The 19,277-nt window shown below is 40.9% G+C and overlaps 1 protein-coding gene across 1 annotated transcript in view; it reads left to right on the top strand.

The window, feature by feature from the left end:
* The window catches only part of LOC144592138 (uncharacterized), a 59,536-nt gene that overhangs the window by 27,030 nt on the left and 13,229 nt on the right, over window positions 1-19,277 (top strand). The window contains exons 4-5 of the mRNA XM_078396545.1: window positions 1,547-1,705; window positions 6,562-6,644. Of these exons, the coding sequence (XP_078252671.1) occupies window positions 1,547-1,705; window positions 6,562-6,644 (242 nt within the window). The remainder of the gene's footprint in view (window positions 1-1,546; window positions 1,706-6,561; window positions 6,645-19,277) is intronic.

Below are 19,277 nucleotides of genomic sequence, written 5' to 3'. Positions count from 1 at the left end.
GGTGAACTTTCCTGATTCTCCTTTCACTGGTGTTGAATTATTAAAGGTTTGTGTCGATGTGGGGGAGGTGCACTATATTCTTCTCCGCTTCACTAATTGGGAAGGCACGCTGCCAGCTTTGATATTTATTTCAACTTTATTACAGCTTGGAAACAGATTTATTTTTTTATTAAAACCCTCTCTTAATTTGCAGGTTTTTTTTTTTAACATAAGCTTACTTTACTGGAAGTGCAGCTCACGACTTGAACATGAATGAAGAGGTAGATTTTCAGCAGTAACCGTGTGTAAAGCCGGTTGTGCCGATTGTATGCCAAACACCAGTTGCCGGCACATGAGTCAGATCCAGAGCACAGGTTTCACTCCCAATGGAAGCCGAATCTACTCCTGTTGTTCAATCTGTGCATTGCATTGGATATTGATTTGATGTAGTTTAGTGTATTATCACGTGTACCGAGGTACAGTGAAAAGTTTTTGTTGAATTCTAACCAGTCAGCAGAAAGACAATACATGATTACAATTGAGACTTCACGGTGTACAGACATATGACAAAGGGAATAACATGAATAACGTTTAGTGCAAGTTAAAGTCCAGTAAAGTTCGATCAAAGGTAGTCCGAGGGTCTCCAAAGAGGTAGATCGTAGTTCAGGACTGCTCTCTAGTTGTTGGTTGGATATCACAAAAATTTAAGTTTTGTTGGGAACTTTGCCTTGAAAAAGTTAACAAGAGAAACTTGCAGTTAGATGCTCAAAAGAGGCAGATTAGATCATTTACCCTGATGACTCCCCCATTATCACAGACATGATAAAAGGATTTCTGTATTGCTTCTACAATGCTTTGGCTCGTGTTCCTCCTCGCTGGCCCAGGTACTCATACAAATCTGAATTTGAAATTGATGCCAATGACCTAAATGAATATTTTAACTGCATTGGCTAAAGTTGATTGTGATAAATAATGAGCAAACCATAATTTTATGGTGGAACTTAGAAATGGATCATGCTCTATCTCAAATGCCAGTTTTCCCCTTGCTGTTTTTTTTTCAAATGCAGAGTTCTCCTGACTACCGGAAGACAGTAGACACAAAAACTTGCAGATGCCAGTTTACAAGAAAAGACCCAAAATTGCTGGCATAACTCAACGTGTAAGGCAGCATATCTGGAGAATATTGATAGGTGATGTTTCAGGACGGAACCATTCTTCAGTCTAAAGAAGGGCCCTGACCCAAATAATTGCCTTTCCATGTCCTGCAGAGATACTGCCTGTTGTGTTGAATTACTCTAGTACTTTGTGTCTTTTTTTGCCAGAAGACTGAGCTTCCGTTGACATCTGACCACGGCTGTAGAAGACTGTGGGCTATTTGAGGAAATAGAATTATTTTAATTTCACCACCTTAACCTTATTTCAGTATTGGACGGTTGTGTGATTCCTTCAAGCATGTTACCACAAATGTTACTCATTTAAAAGAGCGTTCTCTGCGTCTTTACATAACGAGGAAAGATTGGCAATGCAGTGTCCAGTGAATTTATGGATCTGTTGATTTGATTGCCAGATACGGAGGACTGTGATTTTGGATGGCACAAATTCCAAGGACATTGCTACAAATACTTTGGCCACCGACGGACCTGGGAGGATGCGGAGAAGGAATGTCGTCTGCAGGGGGCTCACCTGTCCAGCATACTTACACACGAGGAGCAACTTTTCGTGAACCGTACGTACTTTTGACTATTCAGAAACAGTTATAGAGTCATGGGGTGATACAGTGTGGAAGCAGGCCCTTTGGCCCAACTTGCCCACACCGGCCAACATGTCCCAGCTACACTAATCCCACCTGCCCGCATTGGGTCTGTATCCCTCCAAACCTGTCCAATCCATGTACCTGTCTAGCTGCTTCTTCAGCGTTGGGATTGTCCCAGCCTCAACACCTCCTCTGACAACTTGTTCCATACACCCACCACCCTTTGTGTGAAAATGTTACTCCTCAGATTCCTATATTAAATCTTTTCCCCTTCACCTTGAACCTATGTCCTCTGGTCCTCGATTCCCCTACTCTGGGCAAGAGATTCTGCGCATCCACCCGATCTATTCCTCTCATGATTTTATACACCTCAATAAAATCACCCCCAAGCAATAAAGACCCAGCCTACTCAACCTCTCCCTATAACTCAGACCCTTTAGTCCGGCAACACCCTCGTAAATCTTCTCTGAACCCTTTCAAACTTGATTATATCTTTCCTATAACATGGTGCCCAGAACTGAACACACTCTAAATGCGGTCTCACCAACGTCTTATACAACTGCAACATGACCTCCCAACTTCTATACTCAATTCTTCCTATGCGTAATGCATTGGTGAGCTTGAGAGTATTTTCACCCTCTAGCATAAGTCATACAATAAGTGAATGCACAAATGGAGATTTCCAAACCATGAATTCAGATGTTAGTACACGTAATTGGAGGAATCAGATCAACTGATTTTGAATGTTCATGATAGGAAAGAGCAAATTGAAATAAAAGTTTAGTTTTACAAATGGTAGGACCGTATATTTAGCTTCTAAAACTTCTTCTCGTATTTTGGATTGTCATGGCTAATCTGTGACCTACTTGCACATGATCAACTGAACTAAAGTCTATGTTCTCAAACTCAAAGTTAATAAATGACCAGGCATCATTTCCATTCTGAGGAATGGAGTTCCAAATGTCTACCATACTTTGAATGTAGAAGTGTTTCCCATGTTTACTCTTGAAAGGCCTGGGTCCAATTTTTAAACTACATCGGCTAGTCATGGCCTCTCCAACCATGAAGGATGGAGAGGGGAAATTGGAATTGATAGGTTTGCTTTACAAAGCGCAAAGATAGTTGAAATCTATCGAATTGATATCTTAAGCTTAATGCCTTGCATGCGTTGAACGCCAATATTTCAGAGAATCCAATGCTAGTTTATGTAATCCCTTCTAATCAAAGGGTTAAAATCACAGAACTAAGCTATATCAGCTCTTTGTTAAGCAAACCTGCCAATTCCACTTCCCCTCTCTAACCTCAACTGCCCGCATATTATTTCTTCTCGTGCCTATCCAATTTTGTTTTGAAAGCCCTGATTAACTTTTCTCTCGACCCCTCTTACAGGCAGTGAGTTATTTTGTTACATTTTTTTTCCAAAGCCAATTTATCTTCCCTAAGATTTTGCTTGGAACTGCTCACGAGATTCTTGGTGTGGTCTAATGAGAGCTTTGCACTACTGCAGGATAATTTCAATCCCCAGTGGTTTAGTCCTAGATATAAAAGTCAAGCATTCCATTAGTCTTTCTATTTACATACTGCACCTGCCCATGACATTTTAATGATCCGTGTACATAGACCCTTCATCTCTCCACCCACATATTGCCTCTAGCATTTTAGTATTGCCAATTCCAACCCTTTTAACACCAAAGTGGAAAAGCTCACATTACATTTTATTACCATTAATAAACATATTAAAATTGCAGTTTCTGTCTGCACTGTGTACCACATCACCTACATTTGTAATCAGCAACATTGGTTTCTATCCTTTCCCCCCCATCACCTAAGCTGTTTAAAAAAAAAATCATAAATAAAATTTGACCCCAACATGAGTCTTGCAGTCACTGCTACTGCTGTTCATGTCTTGCTGATCTGCCCATTATCCTCGGGAGGGTAATAGCAGAAGGGTCTCGACCCGAAACGGCACCCATTCCTTCTCTCCAGAGTTGCTGCCTGTCCTGCTGAGTTACTCCAGCATTTTGTATCTATCTTAAGTTTAAACCAGCATCTGCAGTTCCTTCCTGCCCATTAACCTTCTTCTCTTTCTCTTGCCACTTCCAATTTTTTTACTCTACCAATAATTTCCACACATTACTACTTTAAATAAAAATCTGGATTGAGGGGCCTTATCAAGTGCCTGCTAAATGAAATTTACAGAGACCGTCTCCATTATTTTAGGTACCTCTTTAAAAACACGAAACAAGTTTGCCAAGCATTCAGTCACATACTTTTTACAAGTTCTTACTGGCTCTGCCTGACCTGCTGAAAATGTTGAAGGTGTTCAGTGCCTCCCTGCCTAATTATCGACACTAGCAATTTTCCCAAAATAAATATGAGGCTAAAGGGTCCAAGAATCCCTGGTTTCCTTGTATTATATAGCAGAGCAAGAGACACAATTTAAACAGTTGGAGCATCAGTTCTGGAAATTTCAGGTCTTCAGTAGTATAAATAATAAAGGAATATATTTAGCAGATTGATTAACAACAGGAAGAATGAGAATGATCTGGGGTATTTTATGCAAAAATTGATCCTCTTCTTCATGCACGATAGATATTTAGAATTATTTGTCATTTAAAAATTAGAAAATAGGAGTAGGCCATTCGGCCCTTCGAGCCTGCACCGCCATTCAATATGATCATGGCTGATCATCCAGCTCAGTATCCTGTATCTGCCTTCTCTCCATACCCCCTGATCCCTTTAGCCACAAGGGCCACATCTAACTCCCTCTTAAATATAGCCAATGAACTGGCCTCAACTACCTTCTGTGGCAGAGAATTCCACAGATTCACCACTCTCTGTGTGAAAAATTTGTTTTGGTTTTAATCCCGACAAGATAAACGAGCAATGAGAGAAAATATAACCATTTTTTTAGGGTACGAAATTGTCTTGACTTTCATGCACAAGTAAACTGCAATCAAGGTCTTGGTCTTGATAGGGTTCAAATGTAAAGGAGAGGATAGAGGGTTGCCCCATGTAAAGCTGTCTCACAGATCTGTATCTGTGTACTGTAACTGTAACTATCTTACAGTTGTTCATCTTTGTAAGGATTCATATTTTTAAAGAGAACAACCAGCTGCAAAATTCACCTTCCATCATACAGTTAAGCTGATATGGGTCACTGCCTTCCTCTTGTCTGCTGTCACTGCAACACCTTTGTTAGCCAGCAGGATGTGTGATTGAAGTTGGGCCGGATGGATCATGTCATTGATCTTTAGTCCCTCAGATGGAGCATCACACTTGCACCATATGTTCCATCTGGTAGCAGTGCAGAACTGACAAAGCTCAAACCCATTGAGTTGAACTCATCTGAGTAGTCAGCAGCTCTGACTCAAATCATCAGAGGATTTGAATGCATTTCACATGGAGAAATTAACCAGGCCTTGTCTTTGGGAGAATATTTTTGTGTTTCATTGCGAATGTGGGAGGGTTGAAATTTCACGGAAAATTGCATGAGTACATCAGTTATTTCATAAATAACATTCTTAAGAAATGTAACCTTAGTTACAATAGGCTGATAGCAGTGATGCGGCTGGTAGAACCGTTGCCTCACAGTGCCAAAGACCCAGGTTCAATCCTGATCTCAGGTGGTGTCTGTGTGGAATGTGCAGGTTCTCCTTGTGCGTGTGGGTTTCCTCCGGGTGCTCCGGTTTCCATCCATATCCCAAAGGGTTTAGTATGTTAATTTGACTCTGTAAATTGCCCCTAGTGTGCTGGGAGGGGATATGAAAGTGCGATAACACAGAAATAGTGTGAACGGGTCGCTGATGGTCGGCATGGACTCGGTGAGCCGCAGGGCCTGCTTCCATGCTGTATTTTTCAATCAAGCAATTCAATTCAATCAATGCAACTTTTGGTGAGCATGTGGCTTTGAGAGAAGAAACATGAGAGATACCACAAATTTGTATGTCAGTGAAATAATGGATACATATGCATAATTAAAGTCTTTTATTAAAAATTCGACCCCTTACAATTATGTACTGTTGTAATTTGTTTAATAACTGAGGCGGACAGAAATCAAACAGTGTGGGTTTTCTCTGGGTGCTCTGGTTTCCTTCTACATTGCAAACATGTGCGATTTTGTAGGTTAATTGACCTATATTAAATTACCCCTAATGTGTAAGGAGTAGATGTGTAGGTGGGATAACATGCAACTAGTGTGATGGGGCCATTGGTGGTTGGCATAGATTTGATGGGCCGAAGGACCTATTACCATGCTGTATCTCTAAAAGAAAATATTAAGAGCAGCTTTAATACAGGTATAACGTAAAAAATGTGGATGTAGTAATGTCTAAGTAATCTAATTCGATAAGACTTTGACAAGGTGGGGTGATTACAAAACCTGTTTAACACAGGCTTGCTGAGAGTTTGTGAATAACACAATTAATATGTACTGATGTTGTGTGCTTATAAGAGTTAGAATAACCTGATAACAACATGTGAATAACAGATTGAGGAAGCCCTAATACTTAGAAATGTGAAATAAATAAAGTAGCGCAATTGTGATGATTAGTAAGGAGTTTTAACCCTGAGAAGACGAGAAAAGTGAATGAAAATAAATCATGAAGCTATAGTGAAATTGATATCCCAGGAACATTGGGCACAAGAATCTAGTAATTAGCATTCCATTCAAGATCAGTAGTACAGGAAATAAATAAATGTGTGTGTGCATATACATATATATATTTATATACACACACATACACAAACTTTCTGTTTTACGAGATAAATCATTGTCTTACATGAGTTTGGTATTAAATACATCCTTCCTTATTTTGTTTGCCCCATAGGTATTGGCCAGGACTACCAATGGATTGGTCTAAATGACAAAATGTTCGAACAGGATTTCCACTGGACTGATGGAAGCCCCCTGGTTAGTTCTTGATAGATTTGTTCACTTTTATACCTATCAGGTGGAACCTTCCTGAGGGAGTTAATCCACATGCATTGTGGACTAACTACAAGATTCTGTTCTAGGGTTGTTACTGTAAAATATAATTATTGAGAAATCGGTATTGCCAGTTAAACCACTGCACTAGGACTTAAGGCATCCAATAAAAAGGAGCACACAATATAATTTATAATATGAAAAAACCCATTTATACAGCAATCACCAGACCACTGTAACCAAGGAAATGAGTTCATGTAATCCCAACCTTTGGTTTAGATATTATTTTGTCTGATCAGAAATCTAGGTTACCAAATGGAGAGGAATTAATTTTTAGATTGCGTTCAGATATTGATGCATCAAGAACTGGTACATCTCCCAAAGGAGACAGGCTGGACTTTCTGAATCCATTGCAAATACAGAAATGTTCATTGCAGATAGAGAAATGTGGCTTGAGTTCAGTATCATTAACATGAATCATACTAGTCTCCATAGCAGTTAATTCCACAATCTGATAAACAAACTAATGATTTCCAAATTAAAAGACGTAGTTTTATTCTCTAATGAAATGACAATGTCACAGTTGCAGCATGTGGCTAAAAAAAGGGGCTTTTCATTGTACGTCAAATCATCAAATGATTCCAATTACTAAAAAATTGGCCAACAAATTTAGAACACACTTTCATACGAAATGCTGACATTGTGTGCTTTGCCGTTTGAATTATTAGCTTTGTTTGACTATATAAGGCATTGTAAAAAAAAAAGCTACTTTGCTTTCAAATCTTTTTCCTGGGTGCATCCCAAGAAATGTTTTAAGCTTGCAGCCAAGTGTCGTTGGTGAACTGGCAGAAATATTTGAAAGTTTTCTGCAGTAAGCCATTACCGTGAACTGTTGCTGAGGTAGAAGCAGTGGCTGATATAATTGAGCTTTTGTGCAGAGGTGAGTCACTTCCACATGTGGCAGAGCATTTTAAAGCACCATTTTTTGCAAGTGTAAATTGAGACACTGAAGTGCGTAGACATTGACCAGAACTGGCATATTTGACGACGTTACCTCAATATAGCTGAACGTACTGGGACAAGTTATCAGCTGGTTTATTTAGAGGCAAGAAAAAACTCTTGATAGTATGTTTGCTGTTGATGTAGCATAATTGGCCTAGTGTGGTTGGCCAGTCTGTTTTGTGTATTGATGACTGCATGGAAAATTCATAGACACCTTCCTTTACTGAGTCATTGATGGGAAGGGGTACAAATGCACTTTTCATTGGCTGTTAAAACCGTTGCTAGATCCATGTTTCCTTCTCTCATCTATAAACCTTAAGTTAATGCTGTTGGTGCTACACGATAGACATTTTGTTATTTAACAGGCTGTGATTAATTATCTCAAGGTTGTGTTTCTATTTAGTTTAGTTTAGAAATACTGCATGGAAACAGGCCCATTGGCCCACCGACCAGCGATCCCCACACATTAACACTATCCTACACACACTAGGGATAATTTACATTTATACCAAGCCAATTAACCCACAAACCCGTACGTCTTTGGAATGTGGGAAGAAACCGAAGATCTCAGAGAAAACCCATGCAGGTCACAGAGAGAACTTACAAACTCCGTACAGACAAGCACCTGTAATCAGGATGGAAATCGGGTCTCTGGCGCTGTAAGGCAGCAACTCTACCGTTGTGCCACAGTGATGCCTGTGATTGTTAAGCTTGTTTAACCATTGGTGTCTAACAAGCTCTTAACTGACACTGTTTAGTTAGTGAGTTGGGATGATACATTTAATGGGCATTTAGGTTGATTTAATGATCTAATTTGATTTAGGTTGATTTGATTTAATGATCTAAATGGGCATTTAGGTAAAGACCTCCCTAGTCTTTACTTGCCAAATTTCTGCTGTTGCCCAACAAAGAAAAATGAAAATGCCACGTAAGCTAAGCTTTTTTAGCCAAGCCAGAAGATGGGTAATATTACTTATGAAAGCCTGGGTTATCCAGATTTGGGCAGCAATAGCCTAGAAGGTTTTGGTTTTCACATGGTTGGAACCATGATATAATGATTTTATAAACACAAACTCAGCAATAATTTCTCCAGGAATATCATGTTATTATAACACGGCATTATTTTCTTCTTAAATTAGTATCTCAGACAATTGAAAGTGCTTGCAAAACATGCATTAAGCATATGACAAGACATCGATATTTAAAAAATTCAAATATAGAAAAAAATAGCCCTGGTCATGGCAGAAACTAAAATTGAGGATCATTTGTCAATGTTCAGCTACAATCAGTGACCAGAGCAGCAGTTATATTATATTTCCAATATTCCTCCCTAGTTTCTATCTACCACAGGCCTGACCCTGGGTTGGTTTATTTTTGGGTGTCAGCAAACTTTTGAGTTTTGGCTCAGTTGAGAAAGCTTCAAAATATTTGGCTTAAAGAACGAGGGCAAGGAGGTTTTTTAATAGTGAGGGAATTGTGGCTTAATCTTTCTCATATACCTTGAGTCTTTTTGTTACGATTATCATTCAGAAGCAAGCACCTTTATTGTAAACCAACAGTTCAGCTGCCCTTTGTCAGAGAGCCCATCAGAATACATAGACTTCAGATCCACGCATTTGGTCTGCAAGGTTCGGTATCATCTCACAGTTTAGCCTAGGTTTTCATTCACACGGGGACTGTTCCAGTTATGGTAAAGCAGCCTCTCCAGAGATGAGAATAGCCATTTGAACTACAGTCCAATCTTGAACGAAATTGGATGATAATTTTAGGCCAAAGTTTTAGGCCTGTTTACTGTTGCTAGGAACTGTGGTCATGTTATAATTATATTTGTCAATCGCCAATTGCTTCAATACAATCCTACTTTGATTAAACTAACGTCTTCAAGCAAGCGGTAATCTTGAGGAGATTATGCCAAGTAGTTGAAATAGGTAGATATAGGGATCGCAGGGGGATCAAGGATAGTGGGACTCAATCCAGCAATAATTTTTTGAAAAGATGGTGCAGGCTCAAGTGATGATATTCCTTATTCATTTTCTAGATCTTAGCGCAGGTGATTTGTGATTGTGTGTATTATTGCTTATTTTTATTGCTCTTATTGTTGGACTGTGGGTAATGAAATGTCGTCCAAAAGACTTGTTTTTTTTTGGATGACAATAAAGGCTATTTATTCATTCATGTTCTTATAAACTATCAGCAAACCTGAGAGTACTTTGCCTATTTTTCATTGAGTGTTATCTTCTGCGAAGTAGTGTTCAACAGTAAATTGGACGCAGCCTACCAAAATGACTTACAATATCCACCTGTTTGGCTCTGACGTGCTCAAGAAGTGTTGGTATGTAGCCCGACATGGTGGAACCAGTCAAAAATGCATCACTGTAAAAGCTCATGGAACAAGGAATCCTTTGCAAGAAGAATAGCTTCATAATTTATAGGCCAGCAATGAAACTAAATAACATTCGGAATAATGTGAGCAATTTTGGGCACCATATCTGAGGAGGAATGTGCTGGCCCTGGAGAGGGTCCTGCGGAGGTTTACAAGAATGATCCCAGGAATGAGCAGGTTAACCTATGATGAGCGTTTGTCGCCACTGGCCTGTACTCGCTGGAGTTTAGAAGGATGAGGGGGGACCTCATTGAAACATACAGAATAGTGAAAGGCTTGGATAGAGTGGATGTGGAGAGGATATTTCCACTAGTGGGAGAGTCTGGTACTAGAGGTCATAGCCTCGGAATTAAATAACGTTCTTTTAGGAAGGAGATGACGAGAAATTTCTTTAGTCAGAGGGTGGTGAATCTGTGGAATTCCTCGCCACAGAACGCTGTGGAGGCCGTCAGTGGATATTTTTAAGGCAGAGATAGATAGATTCTTGATTAGTACAGGTGTCAGAGGTAATGGGGAGAAGGCAGGAGAATGGAGTTAGGAGCGAGAGATAGATCAGCCATGGTTGAAAGGCGGAGTAGACATGCTGGGCCGAATGACCTAATTCTACTCCTATCACCTTATGACCATTAATAGCAAGGAAAAGGTTTTCCATGCAAAGCACATAACATCTCGGACTAAAGTAGCTGTAGAAGCAAGGAACTGCAGATGCCGGCTTGCACAAAAGGACACACAGGGCTGGAGAAACTCAACAGGTCAGGCAGCATCTGTGGAGAACATGGATAGGCGATGTTTTCGGATGGGAGCCTTAAGTTGAGTTTAGTTTATTGTCAGGTGTACCGAGGCGCAGTGAAAGTCTTTTTGTTGTGTGCTAACCAGTCAGCAGAAAGACAATGCATGATTACAATTGAGCCATCCACAGTGTACAGATACATGCTCAAGAGAATAATGTGAATAACGTTTAGTGCAAGAGAAAGCTAGTAACGTCTGATCAAAGGTAGTCCAAGGGACTCCAGCGAGGTAATGTCTCCAGTGAGGTAGCCCACCCTTCTTCAGTTGGGTCTGAACAAAGTCTGAAGAAGGGTCACATTCCTAAACGTCACCTGTCCATGTCCTCCAGAGAACCTGACCTGCCGAGTCACTCCAGCACTTTGTGTCTTTTCGACTGAAACAGCTTTCCAGTGTAGTAGCAATTGTTTTTATGTGAATGTATGAAAGGGAAGCTGGTGAATATGTACTACATCCTTTCGATAAACATTTCATGAACAAGTCCATCCTTAATTTCAAAATACCACATCCATCTATAATTATAGGTAGACCTGTCATAAAATCAAACACCTTTGGGAGGTACAATCCCCGAGGCAGTTAATTTATTCAGCTTGACACAGATAAAATACGATGTCAGGCTGCTGCAGTGTTCCAGTGGTTAAGATATTATAAAATTATCAACGTGAATTCCAGTTATCATCTCCCCTTCTAAAAATAATTATTTCCTTCCAATTTGGACAGTGAACAATAGAAACATTAGCAGCAGAGCCAAATTTCTATGTTCTGTCAATGGGGGAGTAGAGCCAATATGCTAGGGAGAACACAGAAAGGCACAAAGCTTCCTATGCCTGAGGCAAAATGGCCTCAACTGTTAGGAAACAACGGCCAAGAGACATAGTGCATGCAGTACAACATTTCATTACCTTTCTTTCTGGTTTGGTGAATGGGGTGAGGAAATGAGGGCGGCCCGGTGGCATATCGGTAGAGCTACTGCCTTGCAGCGCCAGTGACCCTGGTTGGATCCTGACTATGAGTGCTGTCTGTATGGAGTTTGTACGTTCTCCCCGTGACCTGCGTGGGTTTTCTCCGAGATCTTCTGTTTCCTCCCGCGCTCTAAAGTCGTACATGTGTGTAGGTTCATTGGCTTGGCATAAATGTAAATTATCCCCAGTGTGTGTGGGGTAGTGTTAGCGTGCGAGGATCGCAGGTTGGTGCGGACTCGGTGGGGCCGAAGGGCCTGTTTCCGCACTGTATCTCTAAACTAAACTAAACTGGTTTCAGTATTGCCACTGTTTGTTCTTCAGGAGATGTGCTTGCAGCAAAAGTGTGATGTCAGCTCTCACTTCCTAATGGATCGACCATATTGTCAATGCATTGTCCAGCAACCCAGCTGAGAGCTCATGCATTCCAACAGGGACCTGCAAACATCAGTGACTGGCAGCTCTGTAGCACACTCCTGTCAACATCTGCCTGCAAAGCGAGCAATAAGCATTGACAGGGCCTCCCTAGAGGATATTACTCACTGCAAAGGACAGAGGTGCATAATTAAATTGCAAATGGAAGCTGGGGCCTGAGAAAAAATTATTGCGCCTAATTAATGTTCACTCCCCAGTAGGAATAGGTGTGAGCAGGAGAGATGATATAGTGACAGGATCTCATTAATGAAGCAGGACCCTTCTTATTCAAGCCACTGATGTCACAACCTCGAATTGATTACAAACACGATGCAGTCGTTCAAATTAATTTAAATGAAACATTTATAGACAATAGACAATAGGTGCATGAATGCAGCAAAATCTCAAAATTTATACTGGGAAAACAAAAGCTGGAATTGTATTCAACGTCTGGTATAAATGCTATTACTTCTCTTAATGAGTTAGAGCTATAGACAGTAGACAATAGACAATAGGTGCAGGAGGAGGCCATTCGGCCCTTCGAGCCAGCACCGCCATTCAATGTGATCATGGCTGATCATTCTCAATCAGTACCCCGTTCCTGCCTTCTCCCCATACCCCCAAGGTTTATCTGCAGTCTTCTGTTGCCACCCGGATCCATCGTAATGCTTAATCAGTTAACACATTGCAATTAATTAATTTTTTTTCCCTTTAGTTAAAATAAAATTTCTTCCCCTTTTCCTGTATTTAGTTTAGTTTAGTTTAGAGATACAGCACAGTTACAAGCCCTTCGGCCCACCGAGTCTGTGTCGACCAGCAATCCCCGCATACTAACAGTATCCAACACACCCTAGGGACAATTTACAATTATACCGAGGCAATTAACCAAAACCTGTACGTCTTTGGAGTGTGGGGGGGAAACCGAAGATCTCGGAGAAAACCCACGCATGTCACAGGGGGACATACAAACTCCATACAGACAGCACCCATAGGATTGAACCCGGGTCTCGCGCGCTGTAAAGCAGCAAATCTACCACCACTGTGCCACCGTGCCTAATAATGTATATCAAGCAACAATTATCCTTTTTATACCCAAGTAGAGGAAAAGGCAATTTTACTGAAGAAAGTCTGTTTGGGTTATTTACAAATGTCAAATGACTTGCTAATCCAATCTTCAAATCACACTGTCAAGTGATGAGTGTTTCCAATCTAAAAAAAAAGGATTATTAACTAACACACGCAAAGCAATCATATCCCTCTCCTGAGAATCCTGCGATTTGAAACGTGGGTGGCACGGTGGCGCAGCAGTAGAGTTGCTGCCTTACAGCGTCAGAGACCCGGGTTCGATCCTAACAACTGGTGCTGTCTGTACGGAGTTTGTGCGTTCTCCCCGTGACCTACGTGGGTTTTCCCCAGGAGCTCTGGTTTCCTCCCATACTCCAAAGAGGTACAGGTTTGTAGTAAAATTGTAAATTGTTCCTAGTGTGAGTCGGATAGTGTTAATGTACGGGGATCGCTGGTTGGCACAGACTCAGTGGACAGAAGGGCCTGTTTCCGCACTGCATCTCTAAAGTCTTAAGTAAAGTCTAAAAAAATGTAGTTGAAGCAGGTAATATAATACCATTTAAGAAACATTTGGACAGGTACATGAATAGAATAGGTTTGGAGGGTTTTGGGCCAAGCGTGGGCAGGTGGGACTAGTGCAGATGGGGCATGTTGGTCGGCATGGGAAAGTTGGGCCGAAGGACCCGTTTCCACACTGTATCACTCTATGATTCTAAGATGTAAGTGGTTGATGTTCAATGGTGATAGAACATAGAACAATAGAGCACAGGAACTAGCCAATCGGACGGACCATGGTGAGTGTGCCAAACAGGGTACCAAATTAAACTAATATTTTCTGGCCCTGCCCTAGTCCATATCCCTCCATCTATCTAAAACCTTCTGAGACACCATTATCGTATCTGTTTCCAGCACCCCCCTCATATAATAATAGATGATTCATAGAGGAAGGCATGAAATATCTGGGGAGCTTTGTGACATTAGGGAGATGGCCGATCAGGGGTGTGCTGTCATTTTGGATGAAATGGACCAGCAACCCATGCTGACTTTTGAGGGGAAGTGGCAGGCCAGGTGTGGTGCTCAGAGGATTGTAGGCAGAGGAGGAATGGTGGATTGAAGGGTTGGTGTTGGGTCATAGGTGAAAATGGGCCTAGTGGGCTAGATGGAGATTGAGATGATCATAAGGTCATAAGTGATATGAGTAGAATTAAGCCATTCGGCCCATCAAGTCTACTCCGCCATTCAATCATGGCTGATCATTCTCCTGCCTTCTCCCCATAACCTCTGACGCCTGTACAAATCAAGAATCTATCTCTGCCTAAAAAGTATCCATTGACTTGGCCTCCACAGCCTTCTGTGGCAAAGAATTCCACAGATTCACCACCCTCTGACTAAATAAATTCCTCCTCATCTCCTTCCTAAAAGAACACACTTTAATTCTGAGGCTGTGACCTCTGGTCCTACACTCTCCCACTAGTTGAAACATCCTCTCCACATCCACTCTATCCAAGATGGGCGCAACTTTAAGATGTTGCAACTTCATGTAAAGTTAAAAAAGCTTAATTATTTGTCAACAGACACATATACATTTAACTTCAATTTGAATAAAATGCCGGCTTGGTCAAAAATCTATGACACGAGTTATTCATAAAAGACCATGCTGTATCCATGCCTCATTTAAACTGACAATTTACTCAGATGCTAATGAGTCATAATTTCGGCATGATTCAGAAACCAAGACAGAGAAGCTAATGTTAAAAGGTGTTTGATTCATAGAGAGATAGAGCATGGAAACAGGTCCTTTGACCCACTGAGTCCACATCAACCGTTAACAACCTATATTTTGTTCAGTGCTATTGATAAACTGCTACTCTGAAATTAAGTGATATTTCATAGTATTTACAGCATAGAACAGCCCGAGGTTTGTCCTAGTGCACGATTTACATTAGCTTCTGCTCACCATTAGTCATCTTTGTACCCTGCCAACCTATTCATCTCTTTTCTGCACATGCATGGACATTGGCTTCCTTCAGCTTTTGAGACAGTTTTAAGAGTTAACTGCTGTAATTTTTGCTTAATTGTCAACTGAGGACAGATACGAACATCTGACCCAATCTGACCCTGTCAAATAGTTTAGTTTGGCTTCATTTCAATCCGTGAGTCATTTGTAGGAAATCGAGGCACTTGAGAAGATCGGATCTGTTTTGATAGCTTTATTAATGTTATGGCTGCAGACAGTACTTTCCAATTCTTGCTCGAAGATCTGTGATGAAAGTATTTCCATAGTGCTTTTGGATAGGAAATCGAAAGCTTCTGACTTAGTTATGAAGAAAGAAGGACTATGTTTTTCCAAGTCAGGATGGATGGCCTGCAATTTGAATGAGAAGGTTTAGTTTAGTTTAGTTTAGAGATACAGCACGGAAACAAGTCCTTTGTCCCATCGAGTTCATGCCGACCAGCGATCTCCATACACTAGCACGATCCTAGGGATAAATTACAATTTTTACCGATGCCAAATAATATATGTATTTGGAGTGTGGGAGGAAACCAGATCACCCGGGGAAATCCATGCGGTCACAGGGAGAATGTACAAACTCTGTAAAAAGAAAGGCGGCACGGTAGCGCAGCGGTAGAGTTGCTGCTTTACAGCGAATGCAGCACCGGAGACTCAGGTTCGATCCTGACTACGGGTGCTGCACTGTAAGGAGTTTGTACGTTCTCCCCGTGACCTGCGTGGGTTTTCTCCGAGATCTTCGGTTTCCTCCCACACTCCAAAGACGTACAGGTATGTAGGTTAATTGGCTGGGTAAATGTAAAAATTGTCCCTAGTGGGTGTAGGATAGTGTTAATGTACGGGGATCACTGGGCGGCACGGACTTGGTGGGCCGAAAAGGCCTGTTTCCGGCTGTATATATATGATATGATATGATATGATAAAGCACCCGTAGTCAGGATCGAACCTGGGTCTCTGGCGATGTAAGGCAGCAACTCCACCGCTGCGCCAACGTGCCGCCCTAAGGTGGCGGTAGTACTCCTCTCATCTCCCTGCTGCCATTGCCTTGCAGATGGAAAATGTCCTCGGCTTAGGAATAAAGTAGTTTGATTCCAAAATATGCATCCTTTATAACAATGCATTTGCAAAAGCTAGGAGTAAATTTTGATGGAAATATTTAATTCTCAAATACTTAATAAGTATTCTTCCTATATTTTACATTTTAAAATGTTAAAATTTCTTTACTTTGGAAGGCACTAGGTTAATTTCAAACAGTGAGCCCTCCACGTTCTGGATGTATTCAAAGCACATTTTGTAGTCCCTTCCATCTGGGACAGTGGATAGAGCCTGTGAGATAGATCTCAACGCAAGAATCTAGGGTGACACATCAGAGCAGTAATGAACAAGTGTTGCTCTTCTGGATTAAAGTTATGCCATGTGCTATCTAAAGTAGTTATAAGATCTCATGGCACTATATTACCAATAGAAATGTTAGTCTTCGTGTCTTGGCCAATATTTATCTGCTGGTCAACACTAAAACAGATTGTCTCACAAAATGCTGGAGTAACACAGCAGGTCAGGCAGCATCTCTGGAGAGAAGGAATTGTCTGATCATTTTCACATTGCTGTTTATGGATGTTTTCTCGATACAGCTCGGCTGTGGTATTTCTCATAATGCATGAAAGTCATATTTTTAAAAGTACTTTATCGGCTGTAAGGACATCCCCAACCTCAACATTGGTGAGACCCAGGATGTGAATGCTGGGGACAGGGCTGAAGTACAGAGGAGATGATCCATCTAACCCTCCTCCCGAGATCGCCACTGTCCTCAGCCAATTTGATTCACTCCACATGATATCAAGAAATGGGCTAAAGTGCACAGGATTTTGGACCAGACAACAATAAGCGTGATGCCAAGTGGCACCTACTGACTAATAACACGCTTCTTAATGCCTAGTTTAAGTTTCTTCAGGATCACTCAACTCCAGACCTCATCATTGTCTTGGTCCACATGTGGACCAAAGCGCTAAATTGCAGAGGTGTGATGAGAATGACTGTCCTTGACGCCAAGGCTACATTTGACCAAGTGTGACATCAAGGAATTCTGATAAATCTCAAGAAAAATAGGCAAGAAGAGGAAAATAAAGTCATGATTGGTATTGTACCTCATACAAAAGAAGGTTGTTGGAGATCATTCGCCTTAGCCCAACCATCTTCCTGCTGTCATAAGGTCAGAAGTGGGGATGTTTGCTGATGACTGGATAACATTCAATTCCATTTGCAACTCCTCAGCAAGTAAGGCCTGTGTCTGCATGCAGCAAGACCAAGGTTATACTTTGCAGCAACTAGTAAAAAATGCACACATTATCACAGGCTAGCTGTGCTGATATGCTACATGTGCCTTGATTTTGATTGCTACCCACTTTAAACACAATTCTTTAAGAGGGTTTCTTTGTCAGATTCAGTATAATCAACCATTGTCACCAGCTCGCAGGCAAAGATCTACCGCAAGTGAGTCTGATGAGGCTCAGTAGTGGCAAAGGAAACTATATTATTTGAAACTATCTATATTTAATCATTTAATAATGCATTTCATGAGAAAAGCATAATAAAGTTCATAATTACAGTACATTCCATTTATAAATTAGTGCAGAGTATCGTTTGATTGATTTGAAAGATACACATGGAAACAGGTCTTTTGGCCCACCGAGTCCATGCCAACCATTAATCACACGTTCACGCTAGTTCCATTTTATCCCACTTTTGCAACCACTCCCAATTTACAGAGGCCAAAACCTGTGCTGCATTAAATATTTTCTCAATAGAATGCACATAAAATGATGCAAATCTAAGAAGGAAAGTTATGTTGAATCCTACATTTTATCCATGTAAATGATTCAGACAGCACAATATTGCTAAATCTGAGCAACTTGGTGGGAATAGCCATTTTAATGGATTTCTTTATCAGATTTGGCTCCATTTTGACAAGGCATTACAGTCTGATTCAATGTCTTGGCACTTAAATCAGTCTTGCTATAGCCACACAATGCACCACTGCCAAAACCATTTCAAAACCTGCATTTCTCAACGTTCTCAGAAACAATGTGCTCATTTTGGAGTTGCATCTCTACACAATAAATAACACTTTGTGTGCTCATTAAAAGTAGTAGCCAGAGTGAGTGAAATAAGTCTCGGATTTGAGGCTTGACTTACAACAAATTTCACTTAGGTACTATCCCTAATCTAATAACTATCCCTCATGGGGAACAGAACCTTTGTAGATCCGGAGGTGGGATGAGGTGAAGGAAACCACAGCTGAAGGAGATTGTGAGAAATTGTATTGATCAACTTAAAGACGCATTTTACTAGAACATTTACTTCCTAACATCTGTAGACTCACTTGCCCTTGACCCTGTCTTCACCACCTACTCTTGATCTTGATTCAAAAGAGCTATTGTGCATTTACTGATTCTTTCATCCCTATTCGAATTGCTTCCACAATATGCCATGGCTTACATGGAAGTTTCTGTTTGATGATACTGAACACAACTTGTGTGGGACGGGTGGGAGCTTGTACACTGGAGACTGGAGTCATGAGGGGGAGTGTGGGGGAGGGGTGGGGTTAGTTCAGGCAGCATTGAGGGGTTGCAGAGACAGGACACAGAAGCTAGGGAAGTGAAATTCCAAGTTAGCAAGTCAAATGTTAAACCAGCCCTAAAAATTACCATCAAATCACCAGAATGCAATTAAAAACCCATTTAATTCCATCATACTTTAATCTGTTTGTGACTCCAGAGTTATTGACGTGGTTGATTCTTAATCCTCAATGCTCCAAGCACAGGTTGCTTTGGCACAGGGGAAATAAATGCTGTCAGCAATGTGCAATGGAAGATTATTTTCCAATCAATGTGACGCAGAACAATGGTTGGAGAGATTTGCAAATCAATGGATTCTTGATAATTGACATTAAGTAATCTTCAGGCCAGGTTGCACTTTTAACTTTCTATAAAGCACTTTGT

Source organism: Rhinoraja longicauda, chromosome 3 (assembly GCF_053455715.1).
Source record: "Rhinoraja longicauda isolate Sanriku21f chromosome 3, sRhiLon1.1, whole genome shotgun sequence".
Taxonomy (NCBI): domain Eukaryota; kingdom Metazoa; phylum Chordata; class Chondrichthyes; order Rajiformes; family Arhynchobatidae; genus Rhinoraja; species Rhinoraja longicauda.
Note: the sequence above shows the minus strand (reverse complement) of the source record. Positions and strands in the feature narration are given on the sequence as shown.